A 14,203-nucleotide genomic window follows, 5' to 3' on the forward strand; every position below is an offset into this window, starting at 1 on the left:
CATGCCCACTCCTGCTGGAATTCAGATTTGGCAGAGATGATTCCAGGAACTGATCTGTGCATTCCACAGCTCCACTGTGGAGGTATCAGGAAGGAGGAAAGGGCAGTGAAGAGCACAGGAGCGAGACTGGTGATAGCACTGATGACGGACAGACTTGCTAGCGAGGCAGAGAAAGTGAGGGTCTAAGAAGGCCGTCCTGACAGCAGATGAAATGGAGCAGGCACCTCAGTGAGGTCTCTTGGCAGCATCCTTAATGTTTCCTTGCTTTGAGCTCTTGAAACTTTAAAATATATCGATACTTTTCTTTTATTAAACTCTGCTTCGAGACATAGAAAATATAGACAACAGTTTCTTTCTGAGGTGAGAGGTTGAGTTTCAGGTGAGGAGAGAAAGGTCTTCCTTTTTCATGCTGTTCTCTCATTTTCCTTTACTATGTATATTATTTATTTGTACTTTAATGTCAGCAGCGAATTATCAACGTCACGGGGTGATTCAGTTTTTCCCCTCACAGTCACAGTAAAACCTACTAAAAGTGGATTCTTCTTTTTGTATAATATTCCAATAGATTCCAAAATATTATTTCAAAAGCACTTTTATGTCTATGTTCTCAAATTAGATATTTACTTCTAGGTCTCCATTTTTCTGTTCTCTGTTGCATGCTAATTCAGAGTTGCATCTAAGGAAATACCAGATTTCCCTCAGTTTTTTAGATCCATATGTGTTGGAAATTTGATTCATGGAAATGGACATGGCAGTTGGGGGATCGTGCTATTATCAAAAGAGATCTTTTCAGCATCAGTAATGCTGAAAGAAACCACTGCTTGTTGGGATTTAATTGTCTATTTGAGGGATCAAGCTTTCACTGTTGGTACTTCTCTTTCTCTTTGGAGGGAAAATACAGCCTTCCCAGTCTTTCCATTACCAAATCACATTCCCGGGTGGCTGTGCCGTGTCAGGAAGGGCTTGGGATGCCGGGAACCAAGATTCATCTTCAGCTTCTGGTTGTCCTGAGAAGGCTTCCCTGGCAGAGTGCAGCCTGTGTGTCTGGGTGAAACTTGCAGCCATCAGAAAGAAGGGGACAATTCACAAGTGCGAAGCGATTCATCTGGTCCTTGTCTTACAGGGTGTTCCCAAGTGATGAGGTTCAAAATGCCACTTGGTATCCCTTTGAAATCTCCTAGTCATGGGGTGGGTTCTCTGTGCGAGCTCAGAGCAGTGTCTGTTCACCACCAGATAGGAAGCATTTCAGTATTTTAATTGGTAAGGCTGTGTTCATGCACGTCCATAGACCATCAGTTCAGTGGCATTCCCTGCTGGAGCCCCCCACACCCTTATCATGCTTCATCTTTCAAAGCTTCAAACAGTGTTCACACCCCAGCAGGTGGTGGTAATGTAACCACAGCACGTGACTGGGGACAAGAACACAACCACCGAGGGGCGACACAGTTTAAGGGCTTGGGCCCAATTGCCCCATTTGGACGAGTTGGTAACACCAACACTTAGTGTGTAAACTGGAGGATTGTCCAAGACCATGGACCTCAGAATGACACGGGCTCAGACGTCACCTTGGACAGCAAGGGACAGTGTGAGGTCACTCACTGGCCAGGATTATAGTCGCTTATACTGGCAAAGTAGAGCTCACCGGGGATCCATCAGGACAAACGAGGGAGGAGGCTTGGGGCCTTCTGGGGAATGTCTGCCCTAAAGGGAATTGCATAAGGAAGGCAGGGGTGCTGAGAATCCTAGTTCACAGGGAGCAGTCATGTTTATGGAACGAGGCCCAGCAGTAGCCTTAAAAGCTGCATCACAAATCTTTCCACCTGGATACAAAACAAGCAGGAAAAGAAATTCAGAGTCTTGGACAAGGATCACAGCAGGATTCAAATCCAGGTCAGGGGTGAACAGGGAGCCCCTAGAGGGGCCTCAGGAGCTAGATCCTGCCTGCCTTTAGTCCATTTGCAAATGAGCTTCCTTGGCCCTTGTCCTCTCCAAGTGCACGTTTTGATCATTTTACATTGTTTTCCCCACTTAGAACTGATGCAATTCCAGAGATTGAACTAGAAAACTACAAGTTCCTAAAATTTAGTCAAAAGAAATCTCAACAAGAGAAGCAGAAAATGTTCCCTGTTCCTCAAGAATGTAGAAAGGCAGCCCCTGCCTGTGGCACGACATGGTCCTGATAGTGCTGTTTTAAAGACACCCACATTTCAGTGGTTGTTGCTCTGCCTGTGAAAGTACCTTCAACCTTAAAATCCCAAGAGAACGGGCGGGGGGGCCATGTCTGCTCCTGGAGGAGCTGAATGATACTGAAATGAACTGGTCTTCGGAATTAGGGGGACTTGGGGGTGTTCCCACTAGCCAGCGAAGGGGCTGGCCCTTCTCCCTTCTCCCACATACAATAAGCTGATGACCCAGAAGAGTTCGTGATTCAAGGAGAAATGTGAGATTCAGTGTCTCACTTACATGCCTACAGAAAGCTACAGAACCACACCACAACTCCCAGACTGTAAAGGGAACAGGACTTTAATATAATATTCAAATATGGCATTTATTGTTTACAACAAATAACTACTGCCCCTCCACAATGTGTGAATTGGTCCTGGGGTAGAGACATCAGGGAGCTGGGGTGGGGTCGTCCCCTCTCTCTTGGGTTTAAGGGGACCTCAGAGATCAGCTTACAATGCTCCCCTTCCCGTCAGGAGGGAGGAGTTGGCCCAGTGCATCCCAAGCCTCACAGCTGTGTCCCCGTTGCTGAGGATGGGGCTGTGATCGGCCACTGGTACGGGGGTTGGTGTTGGGGCCTGGGGACTGAGTAGAAGAGTCAGGGTATCCTGGGTGGCCTCCCTCAGAATCGTGGCCCCCACCCTGTCCCCACTGCACTGAGTGCTCCAGGCTCTGTGCTCAGTGCTGTCAGCCACCAGTACCCCATTTGTCCCTGACACGCAAGAGATCATTTAGTATCACCTATTTCACAGAGGAGGAAACGGAGTCTCAGGAAGCTGAAGAGAGTCACCCCAGTCACAGGACTGCTCAGTAGTGGAGCTGGGATCCCAGTGCCAGTTGTCCCACTCCCTAAGGGCACGTTTAGCCCGAAGTTTTACTTAACCAATAGGAGTCAGTCACCACAGCCCAGACAATCACTCACCCCTGACCTTGATGATGGCAGGTTCTTCTTGTCCTTGAGTATTCTGCTGGCCAACTAGGTCTGGGTGTCCAGCTGGCAGGACAGGCTGTAGCTCCAGGACAGAGAGGCACCTGTGAGCCTAACAGGAGCCACACCTCAGGTGTCCCCCCACTGCCTGCCCAGCAGCTGGAGTCTGGGTGTCCCAGAGGTCGCCATGCAATAAGGCTTGGGGCTGAGTGAGGGGCCACGGAGACAGGCACTGTGGACTGGCCAACAGGGAGAGTCCACCCCTGCCCTCACCCAACTCCTGCCCGGCCTCACCTATCACTCTCGTTGAGCAGCTCCATGTCCTGGAACCAGGCCCCAAATAGCTCCTCGGGCTCTAGGTTGTAATTCTTTGTGGCCACCTGGAGCAGCAGGATCTCCCTCATGACTGGCTATTCCTGGGACCAGAGGGAAGGAGAGGCTGCAGATAGGGCCTGAGTGGGGGATGCTGCATGGACCTTATGGGGGGTGAGGAGTGGGGCAGGGGACCAGTCCTGGGAACTGTCCTTCCCTCCAGTTCCATCCAGGCTCTACCTGTTCTCAGAATGGGAATAATCAGCCCCTCCTCCAGGAAATTTTCCTTGATGCCATCCTCCCCTCAACCCACCGCCAATAGGAAGGGGTCTCCCACTTCTCTGTTATCAAACTCTTCTACTCAATGTAAGATACAGGGGGTGGAGCCAGGGACTGTTCTGCCCAGAGGGTCTCTGAATTCCTCCTCCTTCCCCTCCCCTGAAGCGGGTGTGGCAGCTGTTCACTTCAGTCCTCTTCTCAGGTTGATCTCATTCTCCTGGAAGGCAGAGAGCCAGAGTCCATCAGACAGAGCCCTCTAGTCTGACTAGACCCCTAGGCCCACCCCTTCTCAAGTTGCACTACTGCTAGGTTCCCAGAGGGGTCTGGGCATGCAGAGAAAACAGGACTTGGACCTAGGCCTGGCTCTGAGCTCCAGAGAAGGAGGACATGGGGGAGAGGCTAAGGGACCTGGCAGCATAACCCTCTCTGATGACAGACTTGGAGGCTGAGGCCTCAGGCAGAAGGGACTGCTCAGCCACTTATGTGCTGCCTTGACTTGGAGGGGCCCGAATCCTCTCTCCCTCCACGGGCAGCATGGGAGGGAGAGGCTGAGTCCAGCTCAGATAAAACCTCACGCAGCTGTGCCGTCAGGCAGCTCTGAGCTTCCCCAGCCTGGGGAACCGGAATGGGTGTCTCAGGTGGAACCTCTGTTCACTCATCCCTAAGATGTGCCTGATGCCCCAGCTCCCAGAGGCGGCTGTGAGGCTCTCAGGAGAGATGTGCCAAGTGCTGAGAGTTCAGAGCTCAGTTCGGGGGCTCCCGCAGCCCAAGGCTCAGGATCCTCCCTGCCTGGTCCTCAGGTGCACCCACCTCGAGATTATCACCCATCAACAGGTGCAGCATCAGCAGGTGACCAAGGAAAGTGCCAATATAAGGGATGACACTCTGTGACATCAGAGTGTGGATGGGATGAGCCCTTGCTCTCAAGTCGGGCCCCTGCAGACCCTCCCCTGAAAAGTCCTCACCCTCAGCCTCCTGGCCCACCCCAGGGTTCCCACGGGGAACAGCCTAGGACCCTTAGCAGCCTCCCCTCAATTCCTCCTCCCTTCACACCCCAAGAACACCACACTCCTCCTCCTCACCTCCCAGGGCAGGCTTCTGGCAAATCACAGGGTATGCGGTCCCTTGCCCTCCCCACAACAACCCACCCCCACCAGCTCTTCCAGGCCCTCCTCCTGGTCACTTCTACTTGGGGATTCAGGCACTGTGGCAGCAAGAGGAAGGGCCATCCTCTCCTGATTTGAGGCCTCCAGCTGGGATGGCAGAGCCCCTCCCCCACAGGCACACTCACCTGCTGCTGCTGCTGTTTCTCCTGCACTCTATGGGGGCTGATCTGCGGGGGGGTAAACGTGGCGGACCCCTCCTGTCAGGGTCGAGGAGAGTGTCAGTAAGGCCATAGTCCCCTCACCACATTTTTCTCCAGCACCACTGTCCTCTGACCTTGGACATCTCACTCCAGGCAACTGGTACCAATAGCACTCCATCCTCCAAGATGTTGTAATTCTAGAACAAGCCCAGCTCCAACTCTCACTCTGGGTGTGAGCTTGGGCTTTGGGCCAGGCCTCCCCGAGCCTATTTCCTCATCTGGAAGGTGTGAGAACTCCAGCTACCTCACAGGTTCTCCTGAGGACTCAGTGTCACGTGACATTGTTCTCGCCCTCACCCTTCCAGGTGGAGCAGGCAGAAAGCTCCCACATTCCTTTCCTCCCTCTTACCTCATCACCACCCTGTGTGGCCTGCAACTGAGGCTCAAGTGGGGGAGGACTGGCCCCCAAGTTCACTCTCAGCTTTTAGGGTTCAGTTTGGACTGAGAGCCTGAGTTTCTTTCTGTCTGTTGGCCTGGGCAATCTCGTGCTTATCTCCTCTCTAGGCGTCCACGTTGGGCAGCCCGAAAACACTGGTATTTGATTCCTCAGTTACAGGGATTCGACAGAGTGAGAGAGAGAGATGGAACATGAAAGAGGGAGTAAGAGGAAGTGAGAGACTTTTTTAGTTAAAACTTAGACAAGACATCCCATCACTTTGGCTGTTATTATGTTAAGAAGCCAGTTACTAACTACTTAGCGGTTCCACGGGGATGGCTGTACCATGGGTGGGGCTTACTGGGTACCACTGTGGAGGCTGCTCACCTCATAGGCCAAGACGAGACACTTGGGTCTCATTCTCCATTAAACAGGAAACAATTGAATGGTTTTATGCCGCAGGATGGCAGTATGTAAATTTCCATTAGGTTCAACCCCCTCATGATGCTGACCTGAAAATGAGGCCAAGTTGGAAGCGACTGTTCCAATATCACATTGCAAGAACCCAGGCCTGTTTTGAGTGGTGTTCTGTGCTACCTGTCACCCCTTCTTGTTATTCTTCCATCTCTAAGTTTGTGCCTTAGGTACATGTGACACCAGCCCACAGAGGTAATAGATATTATGTCATATACACCGGGTGACATCCCTAGGAAGTAGATTCTAGCCTGATCCCCATGGTGCAGGTTTAGAGACTGGGGAGGACCTGAGAGGTACAGGGACTTTCTCAGGATGAAGAACTGGTAATAAAAAGGAGGTCTGCATTCATCTCTGTCTCCTCAAAGCTAGGACCCGACTTAGGTTTCCAGGGAGCTGTGGCTAGGGCTGTGTAGGCTCCTTGTGTACAGCTCAGGAGATGACATGGGGGAGGAGGGTTAGCAGCCAGGGCACAGGGGGCAGCTCTGGACAAGTCTGATTGAGGGAAGGGGCCCAGGTAAAGGAGTCTTGAAAAAAGACCTCACTTCCTTGGTCATAGACCTCAAAAGATCTTAGAACTCTGGTAACCAGGCACCCACAGCCCCCCATCCAGCTCACTTGACTGGAGACAGTCAACAGGAAAAAATATTTTGTTGTTGTATCCCAACTTTTGGAGGATCTAGGCACAAAAAAACCCAGAAAGAGAAACTTTTTGGTCGTTGACGTTGGCTCAGCCCTCATCCCCGACGCCTCTGGGCGTCTGGCAGGAGGCAGTGAAGGGTAACGCGGGGCAGCCCAGGATAGGCTAGTGCAGGCCAGGACACAACTGTGATCCCACCTGATCAGCCCCACACCCCTTGTCCCTCATCTTGTGTGTGTGTGTGTCTGTGTGTGTTTGTGTGGAGGGGAGAAGGCAGGGTATGAGGGGCAGGCCATTCCTGGGCAGGAGCTGGTTGTTAGGTGTCGGAAGCATGGTGGGCCTGTCATGTTCATAGCCCAGGTCATGGCTGGCAGCATGAGAAGGTGAGCTCCTCTACTCTTATGTTATTGAGCCATAGAGGTTTCATCTCTTTTCCTGCCTGACCACAGTTCTTTGCAGGAATGTCCCTCTGTGCCTGAACTGAGGAGCAGACTTTCTCTTGGGGGATGACCCCAGTGGCAGTGTGCAGGCAGCCCCTGATTCCTTCAGGCCCAGCTCCAGAGCAGTCTTTGCAGAACTCCAGTAAGAAGGTCATCGAGGAGCTGCCCAATGGTTTCAATTTCACCAACTCACTAGGCAAGGGGAAGGTGCCTGAGGCCACAAACACCATCCAGTGCTGCTCTGAGATGAGAACAGGAACAGAGGGTCTCCACACTCAGGACCTTGAGATGACCAGGTTGGACCAGAACTAGGGAGTGACCAGACTGGGGCTGTCCCTTTTTCAAGCTAAAGGGGATGTACACGCAGGTAACCTTGCCTGTTTCGGAGCTGAGCTGCCATGACCCTCTTACCCTTGCCCAGTGTGAGCTTCTGGAGGCCACTGAGGCAGAGGCAGAGGGTAAGGGGGACTGCAGGCTGGATATTCCTGGAAGGGAAGTGGGATCTTTCCTGTGTTTAGAAGGACACATGGAAAGTCAGCTATGTGGGTGAATCTTCCTCTTTATCCCACTGTAGCGCCAGCTGCAGAGCTCCAGCCAGTGGCAGAAGCAGAGCAGTGGGCAGTGGTGGAGGTAGAGCTGGCTCCAGCTCCGTTCACAACACCGCTACTAGTGCTGAGGCCAGCGTCCCCTCCATCAGCAGTGTTGGAGCTGGAGCAAGGGCCGACATCGGCTCCAGTAGGAGTGAGAGCTGCTGAGCTGGAGTCACCTGCACCATCATTTTTAGTGGGAAGTCCATCTCCACCTGTGGCTGTTAAGGAGAGTGAGAAGAAGCCCAACCTCACGGCCTTCTCTCCTAAGCTGGTGGTGGAGCAGTTGACCGTGATAGATGTGGTGAACAGCTGGGATCTCAGGGCGGGGTGGAGCAGGCCGTCCCTCTGCCATCGTTGCCCCAGACCTGATCCAAACTCCCATGATCTGGGCCCAAATCCCAGCTCCACCCCTTACCAACCATATGACCTGGGCAACTTCCAGAACCCCCAAGCCTTTGCTGTCCACCTGCAGACCATAGAGGTGGACACTAACAGGACCTGCTGTACAGAGTGGCTGTGCCGGCTCCATGAGGTAGAAGAGATGGAAAGCTTGGCAGGGCTTGGCCCATCAGTGGTGGAGGGGAACTCACTGTGTGCAGCCAGGTCTACGGTGGCCCAGCCGTCTCCTCAGGAGGCTCAACAGCCTCAGGACTTGACACCTGATGTGTGCTTCACTACAAGGGAGACAGACAAGGCCAGTGGTTGTAGCTGCCACGGAGGAATGTGCATCAGAATGGAGAGTGGGACCAGAGCGGAGATCAGGGTGGTGGCAGATGCCCCCTTGGCATGAGCAGAGTTGAGCCACCGTCTGGAGCTTGGAGTTAGCCAGGACGGGCTGGGTGCAAATGTCCCTCTCCCTTCCCTGCCGGGATTGGGTCCTGGGTCATCCTGTGTTGGGTACCCTCGGTGGACAGAGAAGAAAACCCAGGGACTCTCACAAGGCTCAGGCCACATCCTGAGCTTCCTGAGCTCTAGCTCTAAACTGTGACAACTGTGTGGGACTTTAGTGGCTGTAGACACAGAGGTGGCCTGTGGCAGGGCTGGATGACAGTCCCCCTGTCCCCCAGGAGCTCTTCTGGAAGGTGGTGCCCTCTCAGTGCCTGGGATCCACCTGGCACAAGAAGAATAAGCCTGGCAGTGAGCACTAGACACCCACCATCCAGGCCACCATCGACCAGTTCAGAAGGGTGGCCAGCCTCGTCATCACCACCTGCCTCGGGGACGCGAGCATGACAGCCCAGGACAGGGCGAGGGTGGTAGACCACTGGGTCCAGGTGGCCCAGGTGTGCCGTGGGAGGCCCAGTAGAGCCCCTCTCTGGAGACTTGGGAGCTGCCTCTCCACCTTTATCAGCTCCCAGGATTGAAGTGTGTGGTCTAAGCTCCTGCAAGTCCCTAGGCCTTTCCTGCCAGGGGCCCCGCTGACCTTGACTCCAGGTCCCAGTAGGAGGATGCTCACTTCCTACCTGGCTCCTTCCCTGGGTTGAGCTAAACTCCTCCTCCTTGTGAGTGTTACTTTCTGGGTCCTAAATGTCCTTCTGGGGCTCCCTGAGCATCTGTCTCATCCAGGAGGGGAGATGTAAATAGAAGGAGACTGAAGCTAGAGCAAGCGGGGCTCCAGTGCCCAACCTCACACCTCATTCTCTTCCCTTCCCCAGGAGTGCGAGATCTGGAAGAACTTCTCCTCACCCCGCACTTTCATCTCTGCTCTGCAGAAAACCTCCACAAGCCACCTGAAGAACACACAGGGGTAAGTTTCCCTGTGGGTAGGCCTCTCTCCATAGGAGGACCAGGATGGATGGGGGATCTCCTGTATGTCTGCCATTGGCGCCTCAGTCAGCCGGGAACTCCTGGGAGGCAGCAAATGCTGGGGACAGGACCTGGGAGTGGGTAGTTGGTCTCTAAGTCTCCTGGTGTCCTTAGTGAACCAGTTCTGCTTCAGGACTCGGTTTCCCTAAATGTCAGCTATTGGGTTGAGCCACATTGGAGATTTTCAAGTGTTTATAGCAAGAGAACTCTATGGCCAGTTGAAACTCATAGTGGTCAAAACAGAGCTGCTCTGTAGAGCTGGGGAGTGGAGACCCCAGTGACCAACAGGAGAGCCCCCTCCCAGTCCCATGAGACCTTAGTGCTCAGAGGAGCCCAGTGAGAACACGCCTCCAAGCAGGTTGAATCTCTTGGGTTGTCAAAGAAAAGGGATTTGCACTCAGACCCCTCACATTATCCCTAAATTTATCCTTCCCTCTTTCCCCTCCCCTCGGGTAAAGCTCTGAAAAACTTAAGGAGCTCTATAGCCAAGATGAGTCCTTGAGCAGAGAACTGATGACCAAGATAGAGTGGAGGCTGCGGGTCTGGAAAGAGAGGAGGGGGGAGAGGGGCACGGGTACTGGGCAGGCTGTGGTTTTGATAGTTTCTCACTTGAACTTTCTCTGAAACATTCCAGTCTATCTTGTCCAGGTTAACAAGCAGAGGGATCTGTTCAGCTAATGGGCAGCAGGGTGCCATTTTTGGGCAGGAGGCCCTGGCCATGGGACACAGTGGTGTTGGTTGGGCTGTTCCAGGAAGAGTTGCTGAGCTGGTGCCATCAGCAGGTCTCTGGCTTCCATGCACGTCCATCCTGCTGGATGTAGCTTCTTCCAAGCTGTTGCGGTGGGTTTAGCCCTCAGCCTAAACCTGTCCTCAGGAAGCCAGGCCCCTGCTGCTCCTTCTGTCTTCACCATGTCTCCAAGGGGAGGACACCCTGCCTGTCCCAGGGACATGCATGGCAGAGGATTCCCATGGTCCAGGTGGACAAACAGGCTGCTCATCCTTGGGCCTGAACGGCTGGACCAGAGACAGATGTGTGTGCTTTCGGGGACCCCCCCCCGGACCCCTAGAGCAGTCACTCGAGTCAACCACAAGAGTCTCATCTGAGTGCCTGGTTGGCAATGACATATGCCCCCAGGGGCTTATGAGAAGCGTCTAGGCAACTCATGGATTCTTAGTGGATCCTGCTGAAAGGACGTTAGGAGCTTCACGTAAATGAGGAAGCAAAGCGTCCTGTCACCACCTTCCCTGTGGATCAGAGGTGGCACATTGGGGGTTCAGTTCCTGAGTGGATAAAGAAAGAGTTCAGGGCAGGGGAATGTCCTGAGGGGTTCCTTGGGGAGGAGAAGGCTTTAGCATGGCCTCTGGCCCAGCCTGGGGGCCAGACACTCCACGAGACTGGGGCAGGCAGGAGCCATGCAACCAGACTCCCAAGACACACCGTTTTCTCCACTGCTCGGCCCAGGACCAAGCTTTGAGAGCTCAGAGGACAGGACTGTTGTCAGTGGTGGGGCTGCGGGTTAGGTGAGGATGTGGGAACAGGGCATCTGGCTGGGAGGGGCAAGCGGCCTCTCCTCTTTGGGCCCCTGAGCAACTCACTGCCCCTGTTTGGGCCTCTGTCTCCTCATCAGGGAAGGGAGGGGTGGTGATTGTGTGGTGCAGGCCTCACAGGGTGGTGACGAGTTAAGAGGGTGGAAAGGACTGTGGGAGCTTTCTGCCTGCTCCACCTGGAGGGGTGAGGGCGAGCACAATGATGACAGTCATGTGACACTGAATCCTCAGGAGTACTTGTGAGGTAGCTGGAGTTCTCACACCTTCCATATGAGAAAACAGGCTCAGGGAGGCCAGACAGAAAGCCCAAGCTCACACCCAGAGTGAGAGTTGGAGCTGGGCTTGTTCTAGAATCACAACACCTGGGAGGATGTATTGGCATTGGTACCAGTTGACTCGAGTCAGATGTCCAGGTTCGGAGGCCAGTGGTGCTGGAGAGAAATGGGGTGAGGGTAGTATGGCCCGTTGACACTCTCCTCGATCCTGGCAGGAGGGGCCCTCCACGTTTGCCCCCCCGGCAGATCAGCCCCCAGAGAGTGCAGGAGAAAAAGCAGCAGCAGCAGGTGAGTGTGCCTGTGGGGGAGGGGCTCTGCCCTCCCAGCTGGAGGCCTCAAATCAAGAGAGGACGGCCCTTCCTCTTGCTGCCACAGTGCCTGAATCCCCAAGTAGAAGTGACCAGGAGGAGGGCCTGGGAGATCTGGTGCAGGATGGTTGTTGTGGGGAGGACCAGGGACCGCATACCCTGTGATTTGCCAGAAGCCTGCCCTGGGAGGTGAGGAGGAGGAGTGTGGTGTTCTTGGGGTGTGAAGGGAGGAGGAATTGAGGGGTGGCTGCTAAGGGTCCTAGGCTGCTCCCAGTGCGAACTCTGGGGTGGGCCAGGAGGCTGAGGGTGAGGACTTTTCAGGGGAGGGTTTGCAGGGGGCCTGCTTGAGAGCAAAGCTTCATCCCACCCACACTCTGATGTCACAGAGTGTCATCCCCTATATTGGCACTTTCCTTGGTCACCAGCTGATGCTGCACCTGCTGATGGGTGATAATCTCGAGGTGGGTGCACCTAAGGACCAGGCATTGAGGCCCAGGATCCTGAGCATTGGGATGTGGGAGCCCCTGAACTGAGCTCTGAACTCTCAGCACTTGGCACATCTCTCCTGAGAGCCTCACAGCCGCCTCTGGGAGCTGGGGCATCAGGCACATCTTAGGGATGAGTGAACAGAGGTTCCACCTGAGACACCCATTCCGGTTCCCCAGGCTGGGGAAGCTCAGAGCTGCCTGACGGCACAGCTGCGTGAGGTTTTATCTGAGCTGGACTCAGCCTCTCCCTCCCATGCTGCCCGTGGAGGGAGAGAGGATTCGGGCCCCTCCAAGTCAAGGCAGCACATAAGTGGCTGAGCAGTCCCTTCTGCCTGAGGCCTCAGCCTCCAAGTCTGTCATCAGAGAGGGTTGTGCTGCCAGGTCCCTCAGCCTCTCCCCCATGTCCTCCTTCTCTGGAGCCCAGAGCCAGGCCTAGATCCAAGTCCAGTTTTCTCTGCATGCCCGGCCCCCTCTGGGGACCTGGCAGTAGTGCAACATGAGAAGGTGTGGGCATAGGGGGCTAGTCAGGCTAGGGGGCTCTGTCTGATGGACTCTGGCTGTCTGCCTTCCAGGAGAATGAGATCAACCTGAGAAGAGGACTGAAGTGAACAGCTGCCACACCCGCTTCAGGGGAGGGGAAGGAGGAGGAATTCAGAGACCCTCTGGGCAGAACAGTCCCTGGCTCCACCCCCTGTATCTTACATTGAGTGGAAGAGTTTGATAACAGAGAAGTGGGAGACCCATCCAGTTGGCAGGTGGGTTGAGGGGAGGATGGCATCAAGGAAAAAGTCCTGGAGGAGGCGCTGCTTATTCCCATTCTGAGAACAGGTAAAACCTGGTAGGAACTGGAGGGAAGGACAGTTCCCAGGACTGGTCCCTGCCCCACCCCTGACACCCGACAAGGCCCATGCAGCATCCCTCACCCAGGCCCTAACTGCAGCCTCTCCTTCCCTCTGGTCCCAGGAATAGCCAGTCATGAGGGAGATCCTGCTGCTCCAGGTGGCCACAAAGAATTACAACCTAGAGCCCGAGGAGCTATTTGGGGCCTGGTTCCAGGACATGGAGCTGCTCAACGAGAGTGATAGGTGAGGCCAGGCAGGAGTTGGGTGAGGGCAGGGGTGGACTCTCCCTGTTGGCCAGTCCAGAGATCCTGTCTCCGTGGCCCCCCACTCAGCCCCAGGCCTTATTGCATGGCGACCTCTGGGACACTCAGACTCCAGCTGCTGGGCAGGCAGTGAGGGGACACTTGAGGTAAGGTTTCTCTTAGGTTCACAGGAGCCTCTCTGTCCTGGAGCTACAGCCTGTCCTGCCAGCTGAACCCCCAGACCTAGTTGGCCAGCAGAATACTCAAGGCCAAGAAGAACCCGCCATCATCAAGGTCAGGGGTGAGGGAGTGTCTGGGCCGGGGTGACTGACTCCTATGGGTTCAGTTAGGCTTCGGGCTAAGCATGGCCTTGGGTAGTCGAACAGCTGGCAATGGGATCCCAACTCCACTACTGAGCAGTCCTGTGATTGGGGTGACTCTCTTCAGCTTCCTGAGACTCCATTTCCCCCTCTGTGAAATAGGTGATACTAAATGATCGCTCGCGTGGCAGGGACAAATGGGGTACTGGTGGCTGACAGCACTGAGCACAGGGTCAGGAGCACCCAGTGCAGTGGGGACAGGGTGGGGGCCATGATTCTTCCAGGCCACCAAGATAACCCGACTCTTCTACTCAGTCCCCAGGCCCCAACACCAACCCCTGTACCAGTGGCCGATCACAGCCCCATCCTCAGAAGCGGGGACACAGCTGGGAGGCTTGGGATGCACTGGGCCAGCTCCTCCCTCCTGAAGGGAAGGGGAGCATTGTAAGCTGATTCCTGCGACCCCTGACGCCCAAGAGAGAGGGGACACACCCACCTCAGCTCCCTGACATCTCTACCCCAGCAACTATTCACCAACTGGGGAGGCACAGAAGTTATTTGTTGTAAACAATAAATGCCATATTTGAATATTATATTAAAGTCCTGTTCCCTTTACAGTCTGGGAGTTGTGGTGTGGTTCTGTCGCTTTCTGTAGGCATGTAAGTGAGACACTGAATCTCACATTTCTCCTTGAATCACGAACTCTTCCGGGTCATCAGCTTATTGTACGTGGGAGAAGGGAGAAG

At 54.4% G+C, this 14,203-nt stretch overlaps 1 protein-coding gene and 2 long non-coding RNA genes across 3 annotated transcripts; 2 read left to right on the forward strand and 1 right to left on the reverse strand.

Moving 5' to 3' along the window:
• Window positions 1-2,581: 2,581 nt before the first annotated feature.
• On the reverse strand, window positions 2,582-4,147 carry LOC147911456 (uncharacterized). Its single transcript, XR_015551232.1, has 4 exons — window positions 3,704-4,147; window positions 3,446-3,567; window positions 3,153-3,230; window positions 2,582-2,808 (listed from the first exon to the last, which is right to left on the reverse strand). It is a non-coding gene; the product is annotated as an uncharacterized LOC147911456 (long non-coding RNA).
• Window positions 4,148-7,188: 3,041 nt separating this feature from the next.
• LOC147911457 (uncharacterized) lies at window positions 7,189-8,618 on the forward strand. The gene is made up of 2 exons (XM_087428180.1): window positions 7,189-7,496; window positions 7,613-8,618. Exons 1-2 carry the CDS (start codon window positions 7,394-7,396, stop codon window positions 8,416-8,418), a joined length of 909 nt encoding a protein of 302 aa, XP_087284306.1. The 5' UTR covers window positions 7,189-7,393; the 3' UTR covers window positions 8,419-8,618.
• Window positions 8,619-9,256: 638 nt separating this feature from the next.
• LOC147911458 (uncharacterized) lies at window positions 9,257-14,074 on the forward strand. Its single transcript, XR_015550844.1, has 5 exons — window positions 9,257-9,375; window positions 12,626-12,881; window positions 13,017-13,138; window positions 13,321-13,431; window positions 13,773-14,074. It is a non-coding gene; the product is annotated as an uncharacterized LOC147911458 (long non-coding RNA).
• Window positions 14,075-14,203: the final 129 nt, after the last annotated feature.

This window comes from Ceratotherium simum, unplaced genomic scaffold (assembly GCF_057802395.1).
Source record: "Ceratotherium simum simum isolate JZ-2026a unplaced genomic scaffold, ASM5780239v1 HiC_scaffold_43, whole genome shotgun sequence".
Taxonomy (NCBI): Eukaryota; Metazoa; Chordata; class Mammalia; order Perissodactyla; family Rhinocerotidae; genus Ceratotherium; species Ceratotherium simum.